Genomic DNA, 15,722 nt, shown 5'->3' with positions numbered 1-15,722 from the left:
ACATTTTTTTAAAATTGATTCACTTTTTGATTTATTGATTTGAAACATACATAGTAAGATTATATAATTGGTATTAAAATGGTCTTCAATGTCAGTGATCATCAGATTTCCACGAGAGAGCTAAGAAAGAATTCCTCTTCTTTTTAACTTGTCCTAAGGTCATTTCTTCAAAATGAATTCTGTACAAACTCTAGTAAATTTATGAGGAGAAGCTGGTTGGGAGTGTGGTCAGCACATAAACACAAATGAACAAAAACAAATACAAATAAATGAATTTTTTTATGTTAATTTAATTGTTTTTATGAATAACTTGCTTTAAGGAAAATTCCAATACCATTAAAATAAAAAATAAAAAAACTGATGAAGGCCTGAAATTCAGGTCGAAATGTTGGCAGAAATAAATAAGTTTTTGTTTATTTGTCTTTATTTGCTGATCGCACCCCCTGACCATCTTTTCCTCATATTGATCTACAGTCAACTAATAATCCCTCATTATGACTCTAGTAAATTTAGTTTAGTTTATTATATTAAACATTTTAAATAGATACATTCATACTGATGAATTTATGTATATGAAAAATGTTTAAAAAATGATCTCAGAGTTTAAAAGGCAACGGCAGCATCCACGCTGTTCTTGCAATCTTCATTCTATTTGTTTATCTGCAGAATCAATAGGGAACTTGAATTTAATGGAGTAAGGAGATTTAATTTTTTTTTGTTATTTCATTAATTTATTAGGCTATCTAGCAGATATAGTGATGGCTTTTTATGATAAGTTAAATCCACTTTAAATTGTTAGTTACTCTTAATATTCGTTTTAATAGAAAATTAATAGGTTTTGTTGGGATTAGAATCTTGGTTGAATAGATATTTCCTGGGCCCATTAGACCCAGAGGATATGCTTTTCTAGTCATAGGATAAATAAAGAGGTTTTAGCTTAGTGTAGACCATGCAGGATTCCAAAACTGCTGTTCAGATACTCATACAAATGTTTAGCAATTTTTTATGTTTTTAATAGATTTATACAAATTATTTCACAATAATTATCTCTTAAGGTTGTAAAAATTATTATTTATGTATTTATTTTTTCTAAAAAGAAGTTATAGTTTTTAGTTTTTTATTTCACTCTTTTAGTTTGAAGAAATTGTTGCTCTTTGATTAACTTTTACCATTGTGAAACGTAATTACATTTTCAGGATTGCCCGTTTCGTGATTGTACAAAACATACCAAACGTTCAGAAGACTTATAAAATTATAGTATTATCTTTAATTTTAATTGCTTAATGATGCGTATTTATTTTGTAGTGAAACTTTTAAGACTTTTTTTAATTATAAGATTATTTTAACTATGAAAACCTTTTAAATGACTGGTAGTATTTATAAGAAACCTATTTATTATAAAAAATATCACACTATCAACGTGTAGTTTAGTATTAACAATACTTTTTTTGTATTTTTCTTTGTATTTTATTAGTTTTTGTCATTCTACTATACTATTTATCATATTAGTTTCTTAGTTTGTTGTGAATTCATTAGTTCTTTACAATCATGTTCCTTAGCCTTATTACTTGACACATTATTACTTTCTGTACATTTAGTGAAATACTAGTAACTACGGAAGATATGAAACATATTTTTAAATTATATATAAAAATTAAATTGATGGAAGTTGTGTTGTAATTAGTTTTAATAAATTATATTAATTATTCTGAGTTATTGTTGTTACAATTGAAAGTTTGATTGTAGTTATTTACCTATTCCTTAATTCCTCCCCCTCGAGTTTATATGATATTGTTTAAAAGGCTCAATATTATATTTTTTTGAGATTTTTAATTTAGTTGCTATTAAAAAACAATATTTAGGTAACATTTTTTTCTAATTCAGTTCAAATGTCTCCAAGTTTATTTTTGTTTACCCTCAAGCAAGCCCTTTTTGAACTATGGGTTAAGTCTATAGAAGTGTTGGGCAAAAAATAATTGTAATCACAATTACATTTAATTTTAATTGGTGAATTGAAAACATAATGAAATATTGTAATTGTAATTACTAATTGAACCAAATTACATTTGATTGTAATCAGTATTTTTTCAACACTAGCCTACAGGTTATCAACATGTTATACCCAGAGTGGAGAGATAGATATTCATTCCATGAGTCTATCACAAAATAAATTACAACCCACTGAGGCCACATTCGAACTGGCACTGCTTCTTGACTTGAAGTTGCTATAGTAATTTAATCACTCTCAGCCACTATGGTCTCATTTCTTAAGAATGGCCCAACTTACGGACCCATGAAGAATAGGCAACAAAACAGACTTAATCAGGCATAACTTTGCCTCTTTGCTTACTAATTGTTTGCTATCAGTACTGAATATTTTTACAAGAATGCGGTATTTATTTTTCTAATACGGTTCAATATCTCTTGACCTGTTCGTTCATCTATGTTTAAGACTGTACCTAGATCATAAAATTTTCCTGCCTTCTTAGGTTATGCCGTTCAAGGCAATTAATTGTGAGCTGATGTTCTGTCCATACTATATGGATGATCTTAGTCTTTCTGTGGTTCCTACATGATCCTTTTCTTTTCAGTTCTTCAGATAATCTCAGCAGCAAATTGCATTGGTTTTATTTCCACACCAGGAAAACCTTAGAACTAACCACAGAATTCATTAAATGCTTTAAAGTTGATATATTAGGACCCAAGGTATAGTTTACCTCAGTGATTTATTAAGAAATGGAACCTTTAGATTCCAAAAAAAGAATGAAGCAATGTGACTATCTTAGTTCCCTCCTTTTTAATATTGTGAAGGACCAAGTATTGAAAATATATGAAATAATATTTTCCAGGGCAATTATGGGTTATTGGAACTTGCTTCAAAAGTTTCATTTATGCATGTTGTAAGACGAACCTGAGGACCTACAAGTAGCTATTAATCATTGTTATGTAGACATTTTCTGAGGCATATTTACAATATCTACCCAGTCTATTACTGTTGCATTATTCCCTTAAAATGATATACTAATATTTTTTTTTTTTTAATCATTTTTATATTTGTAATTATGTGCATTCTGTATCACCATCTCTCTATATATGATGAGTCTTTCCTGGCGGGGTCATATGTTTTTAAAATGTTTTTTTTCAAGTCAGCTACCTCCAAGTGGTTAAATATCAATTGATCAAACCTCCTGTTTCTGTTTATAGTTTTTCCATCATTTTTGTATTTGTCAAAAAGTTTTAGGAACTCGCTATTATTTTTCTAAATTATCTGCTCATGATCCCTCACAATGTGCATGACTAGTTTTCTTTCTGATTAAATCCTGACTTAAGTTGATTTTACACTTATGTTTAATTGCCACTGAGAGATTCTCTGCTATCACTTATATCATTTGTATGTATAAATGCATGAACCTTAACATATGATAGACAATTATATCATAGCAGTACTTGTGGCATTAGTTTTAATTTGTTCAGGGATGAACGACTTTTTTTGAGATCCTACACTACTAATGTTGACTTGATATACTAACCTACAACATAAACTGTTCTTCCTACCTTAGTTGAAGTTTATTATGGCATTAAACCCAATATTCTCCAACCAAAATCGGAGCCAGCATCCAGTATTCTGCTGCGACTATGAGCTCTCTCCTTAATGTTTTAGGTATGAAGTTACTAGTGACCAAATTAACGATCTATTTATGTACCTTTTTAGGAAATATTTTTCAATATCCTATTATGTATGAATTTGGAAACAATTACTCATTGTCGTTTGGTGATTTTAAGTGAATTCTTCTCTAATTTATGATTTATATCTGCTATATCCTTTTAGTTTCAATATATATAATTATTAAATTCTATAGATAGTTTTTCCAAAACATTTTATTTTATTTTTACTTCACACTTTTACTTACCATTTATTTCATTTTCTTTTACCAACATTTCAATCTGTATTGTCCATTATTAAACATTAATATTTTTTGAAATATCTCCCATTTAGTAATTTCTTATTGTTACTTCAGTAGAACCCCTCTTAACTGGCTCTTTGGATGTAAAAATGAAACAAATGAATAAAGTGCGATGAAAATAATAAGTTCAGTAAAACAAAACAAAATAACAGACTTAGTGATAGCTATTAAAAAATTTAAAATAATTTGTAAAATTAAATTAAATTACGTATCACCGGTATATTGTTTTGTAGTATATCTTAATATTTACCATTATATGATTTTAATTAATATTGGAGTTTTATTCAAGTTTATTACTTCAAACAGTCTTGATAATAATTTTTTTATTAGCTTATTTTAGATGAGTAGCTTTTGGTTCCCAGAACCATATTCAACCCTTTAATTTGTTCTCCCTTTTGTAAAAATCTGTACCACTACAACCCATGAAGGGTTACAAAGTTCAGTACTTTGTAAGGAAATACTGCCTCTTGAACAATGGTTCTACAAGGAAGTGTTTTGTTGATGAACCTGCTTAACTGCCGGATTTCTTCCCGAATTAAGGGTACCTTACAGCCTTAATAAGGCTGGGTGGACCCCGGAAGGCTCTCCAAACCAATAAATAATTATCTGCTACAGCTGCATTCAAACGCAGGTTCTTGGAATTAGTAGCACAGTGCCTTACTCACTGAGCCACACTGTTCTTCCTTTTATAGGACTTCATTTATTAGGATATTTATTTGTCATATTTTTTTTCTATGTTCTTAAGAATTTTTTTAGTTATTAAAAATATATATTTTATATATTTTTTTGTGTTACATTATATTTTCATTGTGTTAACTTCATATTTTGGTCCAGACAGTCTTATATGTATCTACTGTGATTGTGTCACATTATATTTTTATTGTGTTAACTTCATATCCTGGTTCAAGCTGTCTTATATGTTCTACTGTGTTCGAATGTGGTCAAGATTTAAATAACACACAACGATGTTTCCCATAATACCATGATCAAGAATACCTGTCGCCATATCCATCAGTACTTCTCCCTTCTTCCCAGTCTCTTCATGGTATTGAATTATTGAATATTATTCATAACAATAATATATTTTGTATTGGATTTAAGTTGTCTTTTTGTTTGTAGATCCAATACTATGTATTTATGATCATTATTTCATCTTGTCTCGTAAAAATTAATCAATTGATCAGCCAAGGTCTTTGTCATGATCTGACTTAATGGGTTCATTATCATTGTAATTGGTGTTAGAATACAATTGGAAGATTTTCATTGCTAAACCTTGAGTCTCTAAGCTAGTGGCAAACAACTTAGGCATAATCAAGACTGAAGATAACAAATATTATATTTACATAGACAATATGCACCACATCTCACATCAACACTCTAAAAAGACAGAGCACATTGCTGCAAGACATTACAAATATATAATGAAAGAAAAGGATTCCATATTGCATTTTAACAATTATTTCTTGCAATAATAATAACTATCTTTCAATTATAATATAACATTTACTTTATGTCTCTTAACATCAATCTTAAGTGATCAGTCTGATTAACAGTGAAGCTGTTAACTTTTATGTTCCTTTACGGATATTCCTGTTAGGGAACATAATGCTCTTTTTTCCATACAAAACGAGATCATCAGTCTATTGGACTCTTTATGAAGACTATATTCACCAATGGAGCAGTTCTCGAACCTTCCCTATGATTGGACAAACCATATTCATAGGGTTGTAGTCTTGGAAAAATGGAAACTGTTGTCGTAAGCATCTTCCTACCACAAATATTGGTATTATTAGAAGATTTGCTTTTCCAATGGAACATATGGTAGTATTCCTCATTTCAGTTATATCAGATCTTGTCCATCAGATTTCTTGTTGGGTAAGCTATGTTGAGTGTATACTTATAAAACTGTCTTAAACCATTAAGAACTATGAGGATTTCCAGATTAAAAGTTAAGTTATGTAGTTTTCTGAAATATTGGTTATGGGATATCAATATCGGGCATATCATAGTTGTTAAAATTCATTTTCTGTCAATTTATTTTTGTACCAATCAATGAGAAAAAACTATTTAACTTTTTCTATTTATATAATGCTCAAATTATAGTCAGTTAAACATTAATTCATTAAGTCTTTAATTTTACTATATAATAATGATTATATTAACGATAATTTAATTGAGCTATCATTAAGTCATAATCTGATCAAGGTTATTGCCATCATAAATTTCTCAGGAAGTTAACTTTATTGAAAGATTCAATGTTAATTTTAAATTTTTGGATTTGAATAATTACAAATGTAATTGCAGCTTTGATCATTCTTTTATTTCTATACAATGCCAAAATTATTTGAGCATGAGATAATGATTTAGGAGGGTGATGGAGCCCTGAGGTGATGCAGTATGTCCATATGGCTTATTGAAAGGCTCATATTTTGTTTTTTTTCTCAATCATTAAATAACCTAGAAAGAGAGCTGCAGTTTCTGTTAATTATTATCAATATTAGTTGATTGTCTTCAATATGGTTACAACACTGAAGTAGCTTTCAAAGTGTAGTTTTTTGTTAATCTTTTTATCTTGTACCTTATATTTTATTTTTCTTTCATGATAAAAGGCATTGAGGTTTAGTCTCAAGAAATAAAACCAAATTTATATATCCAAAATTGAAATTTTGCTTTTATTTATAAATAAAAAAATTCACATATAAAAGTAACACAAATAGTTTTTTAAAAACTATACCTATATTACTTACATCATTAAATGATAATGAAAGAATACATTTGTATAAAAAGAAATCATTTTAACTTAATACTAAATAAATTAATACTATTTAATAAATAATGGAGACCTTGTCCCCCAAATGAACTGTGCCTAGCAGTTCACTCAATGTTAGTTGCTATCTCACAGATCTTTTATAGTGAAGTAGGGACGAGAATTGAACATTAGGAAAGTGGCACAATTACAGCAATCAAAAAGAGACATTCACGCACACATTTATACTTTAAATGTTCAACAGTTATCCTCACCTCATTTAATTAAATAACTTAAGGATTTATTATATTGTCATTAAATATTTCACAATTGATATGCATGTCACTAAAAGAGCATTCTAGTTATAATGTTAGATATGTTTAGTCTTGGCTTCACTTACTATTTTACCTACCACCGGATCCTGTAAAATATTTCCATTCTTAGAAAGAAAAGTATTTTACATTTCATATATACATTAAAGAGAGAATGTCGATTAAGCCTTATATGATCTTGTAAATGAATTTTCTGTTATAATTATACACGATCGAGTCTTAAAAATACAGTTCGAGACTAATTATATTTACAAGATTTGATTCTTCATTTTTTTCTTGTTTTTTCTTATATTTTTTTATAGAGCATATAATTCTGTTTCTCTTGAATAGATTTTTAAATTCAATAAGAATAAGGATTTTTCCAGCCATCACCTCCTATCCTCTCTTTAAGGAAGTACCAGTAAAAACCGAACTTTTTCCTTACACTAAATCACGAATTACACTCATTTCTAGTCGTCCTTTTGTTGAATTGTAAGATTTACTTAATTGTCTTGTGATGGCACTAGAACCTCCTCGCATATCCAGTTTCATATAATTTACATAGGGAGTCCGTTCTTCCTGGGACACTGAGGCTGGAGCCATCGTGGTGGTAGATACTGCTTGTCCTCTTCCTCTGTTGGTAAACAAACAACCATGCTACTACAATCGACATTTGGACCGCCAAGAAAACAACTCCTGAAATGATTACTCCTGCCAGGTTGAGACAGAAACCTTGACTTTGATCGGTGGAAGACATGAATACAGTTGAAGGCTCTTTGAAGTCAGTCATGTTAGCTCTGTGCTTGTTAAAACCGAATTTGTCAGTGATCTGTATGCTTTGAACAAGTAGGAGGTCATCCCTTGCTGAGGATGCTGCTCTTCGCCTCCTCCTGCCGAAAGAGTTTACTGATCGAAGTTCACCTGATGCATCCTCTTGATCACACTGAACTGGCTCACATGTGGGCATGCATGGGGTGACAAGTGCTCGGAACTGTACGACTTCTGATGAAGGAAATTTGAATGCATCGAAGTATGACAATAGCACCTGCAGAAAAAAAAAAAAAAAGTTAGCTAAAGTTAGTGTAATTTTTGTAATTGATGTTTGGTTAAAAAAAAAAGTATATATATATAAATAATTTTTCCTGGATTTAATTTTATAGAATATATTTATCTGTAGTGATATATTTTAGTATTGGACTTAAGGCTCCTGCAGTGTTTGTGGTTATTAAATTTTTATTTCTATTGTAAAACAATGTTCAAAAGATTGAGATACATTACCTTTCCTGAATCTGCTGACTTGTACAGTGGTCCCATGATGAAGTGGTCGGTTGGGCAGCCATCAGAATCGATCAGAATGATTTCACTGGAGTCAACGCCGTCCATTGCAACTAGTTCCCTGACGAAGATCTCATAGGGGGAATTCTTATCCAAAATTTCGAATTTGAGGGCCAGTGGGTCGCCAACCTGAGCTGAAGGAAGTACTTCCTCACCTCGCCTGTCTGTGATCTTCATGGCTACGTTGGGTGAGTCCACGATGACTTCTTCAGTGAGTGCGGGCTTGACATCTCCGTGCACTCCCAAGTCGACTTCATTGGAAACTGATTTGTTGGTCAGATCATACTGGCAGGTGACGGCAAGTCCCAAGTCAGAGCTGGTCACAATAGTATCATGGTGTTGGATAACAACGTCATTGAGGTATCTGCCGAGTCCTTGATGTTTGACATTGCACTCGATGTCGTCATATGCCATGTGGAGTTCGAACTCGAGACTTCCTTTGACATCCTTGACACAGGAGTTGGGGCTGCCCTTGGCGTAGATCTTACCGTTGAAGAGCTTGCTTGTCTTTATCCTGGCTACCATGTCTCCTGATCGGCAGTCTATGCTCACGTTATAGCATGCGCTCAGTTCATAAGTGGAAGCCTCGGGGATATCCAAGTAGGGATCCTGCAACAAGATTAGGATTTGTTAATAAAATGAGTGAACGTGAATGACAGATTGAGTTGTTAAGATAAACTTTGTTTCTTTAATTAATTTATAGATATAAAAGCGATATCCAACACACCTGTACATCGGCGAGTGTGGCCCTGGAATGGTGAGAAAGCCTGCAGACAGATTCACCGGTGTCTCCGAAGTCGTATGAGTGGCACCTGAAGGGAGAGTTGAGGCAGAGATCTCGGCACTCGTCCACAGAGTCGATTTCCTGATAGACGGAGTCGACGGTCTTGAGGATCCTTCCGGTAAGCTTCTTGAACTCGCACAGCTTCACGGGTTCTTCAACGCAGTTGTTCTCCAGGTAATCGTAGCCCTGGGCCGGGACGAATCCTCCGGATCCAGCAACTGTCAGTCTGTCCATCTCCGACATGTCGCACTCTCCTGTACCGTTGTTGTAGTTTGCAGACCTGGAAGCATTTTATTATTCATTAGTTAACTTTTCTCGGATTGTATCCTTTATTTTCAATTATTATTAAGATATTAAATACACTTCTTGTTTTCCGAACATCATTGGCTACAAAGTATGGATTATAGTAACTACTTAAAAATTATTATTATTGTTTCTTTTAAAAATAATATTTATGAGTGAACATTAAGAATTCTTACACTTCATTTGTTGTAAGTTTCTACGCTTCCAAAATGCAATGCTATTCCTGAATTCGCCCTTGTGAAAAGAACACCTTATGTATTGTGTTTAACTTTATGGTTTGTATAACTTCAATGTTTGTAACGAATTAGAAGGTAGAAAACGATTTACTTTTTGTATTTTACTCTCTAATTCATCCATTTTATTTCTTTTTTCTGCCAATTTATGTCTTATAGTTTTTAGTCCAAAGTGAGGGAAGGGTGGTTCAGCGGAAGAAATATTGGGCTCCTCAATACCGGACCTAGGTTCTAGCCTGGTTGTGATTACATGCATCTTTTGTTCTTTAGTTCTTTTTATCGAGATGACCTATTGAGAAGAATACTTATATAAGAAAATTTGTCAATTATGAATTTCTTTTTTCCTATTTACTCTTAATGTTGTAAAAAAAAACTTTTGCTATGCAGTTTAGAGCCTGCGATGGTGGTTATTATAGCCTCTCCCCAGGGGTCCGAATCCATACAGTTCACTTTAACGGGGGTCCTGATGCAGGACGGATAAAGGCGACCAACGCAGCGTAAAGTTTTATTTAATTGAAACTGGCCTATTGTCAAGCTATTATAGCTACTGAAAAGGAGGCGAATCGAGTATTGAATTGAATGATTCGATACTGAATTAGTAGGCGGCGGTGGTCCTGTTACCATTGTCGATGTTACTATTGCCATTGGTACAATGGCCGCGACGCAGGAAGTTGATAGCATACGGTTGTTGAGGCACGTTTCGATGGATCGATAGCTCAACTACAAAACCCCAAGATTGGTTTGGTCCTCTTCACAAGTGGATTCCTATCTCGATACAGCCTGCTTTGATTCCCATCTCACCGCCACCCTAACCCGCCGTTTCCCCGCATTATATCAATCAAAAGGATCTATCTTTCACACCTATTGAATTTTTAAACTCCTCTTTTCTCCAACTGTGGCTGCTTTTAAAAGTTAACTGCGAACCTTACATGTGTTTGTCGTCTAGTCCTATAATTATTAAAATATAATAAGGTTAAGCTTTATTGTCACTCTATCAAGTTTCAGACTGAGATTTCTTTGACTCTAGAAATTCGAAGCATCCTGATTATCACGAGCACTAACCTCTCATCTGAGCGAGATATCTTTAGTACCCGGAAGGGACCCCATGTTAATATAATTATAACCGTGATGCCTCCTTGTGATAGTGCGTCCATTTTTAGCATCCATGTATATTCATGGCAGTGGGTTCTTTCTGGGCTTGTGTTTCCACTTCCCGTTTGATGGATATTACAAGAGGGAACCGCTATGCTCCGAGGATTATATTGTTTCGTCTAATCTTCAGGCGTTGTTTTGAAAAAAAGAAAATCTTTCAATTTAAATAAAATAATATTGGTGAAAAAATAAAAATCGTATTGAAAGTAGAGGCCTCGAACTAAGAAAGAGTCACGGCCACTATTAAAACCAGCCAGTTTTTGTTTACCAATTTACGTATGAATAAGTTATCTTTACTAGGAGCTATTATACAATATAAAGCATAAAATGTATTTTTAGTTTCTTTACCACACCGAGGTAAGGAAAGTATTGTAATTGGGCCAAATGTTAATGTGCAATTTTAAATAAGTCTAAGGGTTTCAGTGACGCTCGAGTTCGAAAAACAGTTTTCTATGCCACAACTATCACTTAAACTAGAAAATAAATTTATTTGCTTTGTTGGGATTTTGCTTCCTATGCCTGTGTATCAAATTAGGCATCCTGTGCCCAAAAGCGACTGTTCAAAAACTCAGAAACGTGTTTTATATTAAATGGCTAACGATTTTTATGAAACGACTAGTCTTCTTCTGGCCCTTTAAATTTGTATACGTCCCTTAAAAATAAAAAAAAAATTAAATAGGTAAAGTATCAGGAAAGATACAGTGTATTCGAACTAATTATATATTTTTAAATAGTATTTAAAGTACGTTCTGTGGAAACCCGTTTAACAACTCGGAAATCATAATTGAGGTACTCGGTCGTACAGATTATGTATGATAAACGAAAAATTTAAAATTTTACATTCTTAAAATGTTTTTTAATTACAATATTTGACTTTAAACTAGTAGTTACTTACTGTAGTCTAATACCTAAATTATTACATTATACATTATCTAATACCTACATTATTCTTTTAAAAATCTTCGATATCAATCCTAAAGAATCTGGTGAATTGTGAAATAAATCTTATCCTCGTGTAGATACCATATTTTACGGCCGATAATTTCAAATCTTCAGAAAAATTTCTGGTACTCGTTAGAAAGCTAAATAAAAGAACTGCAAAGCTAAATGTAAACAAACGAAAATCTTAATCTAGGCCGAAAGGACCCACTGGGCTTAATTGCCGGACTTACTTCCTAACGTCCTAAGATAACTCGTGTGGGTGGGCACACCAAATGTTTTGATTTATTTGATAGTTATTTTTAATTGAATTAAAATATTAAAGCAAACAATGAACAAAAGAAATCGAGTTGAAATTAAACTCTGATGATCTGGGATGGAAGTTATTGTTAAATTTACACGTAATCAGCCAAAACGTTTTAAAGAAATATTCTGTAAAGTTAAACGACTCTACGTATAAACAGTTAGGATTTTCTCTTATAGAATATATAAATATCGTATATAATATCCGAAAATTTATCTTGAGTAGACTCTTGAAATGAAGGTGGTTGTAGGAAGTATCACGAAGACTGCTCGCGCTAACCTTGGAGAGCCTTCATTGTGGTTGGACTATGATTCCAAGAGTGAAAAGTCGGTCTCGGTTGAGGAAATCAGCTGACTAGAAAAAGTCCTTCAAAAGAAGCAGATCCCTTGCGTGTCAATGCACTGTTCCCTTTCAACCTGGAGCAGGCAGTTTCAGCCTCAATGGTTCGCTTCTTCAGGATAATTCTTGGCCTTTCAACCAACTACATACGGCGTCTTTTCCTTTATTTAGCACTTCGAAACATTCATATCGGAAGACGTTTAGGTATAGGTATAGGTATAGGAGCATACTGTATAAATGGATTCATTTAATGATATGGTGGTTGGTGTGATGGAGCTTGTATCCCCATTAGGGTCCCTTGTAACTCGAATAATATTAAAATTCTTTCCCGTAAATTCTGCTGGTGAACAGGAATTTCGATCGTTCTGTAGTCTGTTTGGTCTGCAGATTTTGTTTAGCTGATTCTGTTACGCCTTCGGACTTCAGTTTGTTTGAGAGTCACTTGTTAATTTTCAGTTAATAATTTTTACTTTAATTATGGTTCATAACTAAACAGTCGATATTTTTCCACCTCTTGCATCACCATGGCAGGAGACCACATAATGGGGCTATTGTAGTTTAGAAACACCACGTCTCGTTTCTGAGCCGAACACACTCGGAAACAGTTCAATATGTAATAGTTAATCATTTTAAAGCTAAATTTCCCTGTTTTTTAGTTTTGGCTCTCAATGATTGATTTTTTTATGTTTCCTAAAAACTATTAGTGTTACTCCATTTACGCAATTGTATTATGTAATTCAGTATATCATTTCCCTAGTGTATCATTATTGTATCAACCACAATTGGGGGTTCCAGCAGAAAAATGATCAGGTCCCATTTTTTAAGATTTAAGAGACATCTTTCGGCCGTTGCAGGGGCAATGGGGTTCAACTAAAAATCGGGTTTTAAAAAGCTGGAAAGAAAGATGAAGTCCCGTTCCGGAAGTTTCCTTGTTTGTTAGCATGATATTTAAATTTTTCTAAAGGCATATTATGCCTTTAGAAATTGTAGCATTTCATTTCCTACCTTCCTATCCTCCTGTTAAGAATTTATTATTTGAACCAAAAAAAAATATCGTATATGTATCGCCATTTTATAGCTAGTCATAAAACAGACCAGGATTAGACGGACTCTTTGTTATTAAAGGAGTGGTTGCATCCACCACTAATGACCCCATTCGTCGCCTCATCGGTGAGTTAGTTGAGGGAGCTGAACGTGCGGGTTGAGGTGATTGGTTCGGAGTCAGCTATGTATCTTCAACATTCCAAATTAGATTAATCGTAAAGTTGGCTATATATACACATGTGATATCGTATATACGCATGTATATTTATTCATACAAGTATGGTTATGTACATTAAAGTATCATTTTATATTACCTACTGGTTTTTACTTGTTTGTTGGTTTGATACAGTTGATGTAATAGCAAATCATTTAATAATTTATTTCCGCCAGAGAATCTTGGTTTTTCCTTTCAAAAGTTATTTAGAAAAAGTTAATCCTAAAAATTTAAATAAATTACACTAATGAAATCTTCCAATAAATTTAACCAACAAACAATTCGAATACATTTAATTTTATTATTGTTCGTGCATACGCTATACTTAAAAAAATATTCATTAATCTGTTGTTTTAATTAAAGCGAATCATTATAAGTATAAAAAAAAATGAAATAAGGATACAAGGTATGTAGTTTGATTAATATATTTTTAAAAGAATATTTCGAGGTATTGGTGCGTCCCATCTCTTCATTTATTATAAGCCACATAATTATGTTAATATCATTCTGGAAACAAAAAAAATGTAAAAATAGTTACTTATTTCCAAATTATAGAATAATTAGAATGAAGTAATTTAAACAATATTGTTCCAAATAAGTCATTCCCCTTTCCCCTCCCCCCCCCAAAAAATCCCAATGATATGACTTGGTGGTTATATGGTGGTTTTTGAATACAAAAGAATCAATTTAACTCGGTTAAAATCAACAGGGACCATGGAAACCTTTTATCAATTTCTTTCATCTCATGAAACCTAATACGGTCCCGATTCTCGATTCGGTGTTATTACGGATTCTCATTCTCGAAGAAAGATTATAGGATTCCCAATGAGACCAAACGCACTCAGCATGGAACAGGAAATGCGAGCAGTTCTCGGACCAGTGAGAAAGCCTTCAGGTGGTATACATATTACCTAGCAGATGTTATCTCTGCGATAAGCTTTGGCCAACGAACTCTTGCCTTCAAATGATTACAGTAAAGATCTCTAGTTACTGTATACAAATTATTTCTGACAACTTAATAATTTAGTTAAAATGACTAGAAGAGTAAAAATTTATTTTATAAGGTGTAGTGATGATGGTTAAATCGTGAAAGATTCAAATTATTTTTGACGTATGACTTCTTTGTACTCAGAACGTTGTGGTGATTCAGTATTTCGGTTCAGACGGGGGGGAAGGGGAGTACTAATGGGATCGGAACGCGGTGATCTTTCGCGATGCGTTCGGTTCCTGACCAAGCCCCGCCGATCTCAGACAAAGGAAGAGGCCAAGGTTAAGGTGAAGCCTCTTGTAGCAAGTGCCGTACGATACCGCTCCTTCGCGGTTTTACTACCTCTCTTCAGTTAATTAACCCCATGATACAAATTATAATGGTCATTACTATGAAATATATAATGATTGTATGAAAATCTTGAATTCCTTGTTTTGATTATAAATCCAAATGTATCCTGTGACCCATTATAATATACAATTGTTACTCACAATACCTTGGGAAAGAAACTTGGGTTAAGTAGTTGATAAGGACGTAGTAAACGTGTGATTTTCTGTAATAAACATATTATGCATTATGGGGACCTATTTCAAAAATGTTTGCGCACATTCGTTGTATCCTGAGCTCTTATTTTGCTCTAGGAGAGCCTTTTGTACTGTGTCATTGTTAGTTAGTTGTTGCCCCGTACTCCTGACGTCGCAAATCGTTGTGGTGTAATTTTTTCGGGACAATGCTGATAATGTGATCTAATGAGAGATAGCAGATGACAGATGGGATGTTCCTTTTTTTCTCCCCCCTCCCCTGGATCACGTTCCCTCATTGGACACAGGACCGCTAGCTCTCTCTCGGGGCGATCTGGGCCGCTGCCAACTGGGCCACTCTTGTGCTTTAGCAGTAGCCGTTTTCATCATCTGTCTGTCATGCCTCCGGCCTACTGTATTCCTTTCATATCCTCTTCTTGGAAAGAAGAAAGTGACATATTTTTAGACATAGTTTATTGTAACAGTAATGGTAACACTACAGAAGTAAAAATAGAAAATGTTTGCATCGGTGGCACACATATCT

General features: G+C 33.2%; 2 protein-coding genes across 3 annotated transcripts in view; one reads left to right on the top strand and one right to left on the bottom strand.

Annotated features, from left to right (window-relative positions):
* Atg16 (Autophagy-related 16) overlaps positions 1-15,722 on the top strand; it is a 556,547-nt gene that overhangs the window by 21,016 nt on the left and 519,809 nt on the right. The window lies entirely within an intron of this gene.
* The window catches only part of neo (neyo), a 213,812-nt gene continuing 204,710 nt past the window's right edge, over positions 6,621-15,722 (bottom strand). Inside the window, exons 5-7 of one of the 2 annotated variants that reach the window (XM_014417416.2) lie at positions 9,085-9,421; positions 8,301-8,966; positions 6,621-8,067 (exon numbers count right to left, since the gene is read on the bottom strand). In XM_014417416.2, coding sequence (XP_014272902.1) covers positions 7,546-8,067; positions 8,301-8,966; positions 9,085-9,421 — 1,525 coding nt within the window. In that variant the 3' untranslated portion in view covers positions 6,621-7,545. The remainder of the gene's footprint in view (positions 8,068-8,300; positions 8,967-9,084; positions 9,422-15,722) is intronic. The other variant, XM_014417417.2, reaches the window with a different exon arrangement.

Source organism: Halyomorpha halys, unplaced genomic scaffold (assembly GCF_000696795.3).
Source record: "Halyomorpha halys isolate HHAL.00 unplaced genomic scaffold, Hhal_1.1 Scaffold157.1, whole genome shotgun sequence".
In the NCBI taxonomy this organism is placed as follows: domain Eukaryota; kingdom Metazoa; phylum Arthropoda; class Insecta; order Hemiptera; family Pentatomidae; genus Halyomorpha; species Halyomorpha halys.
Note: the sequence above shows the minus strand (reverse complement) of the source record. Positions and strands in the feature narration are given on the sequence as shown.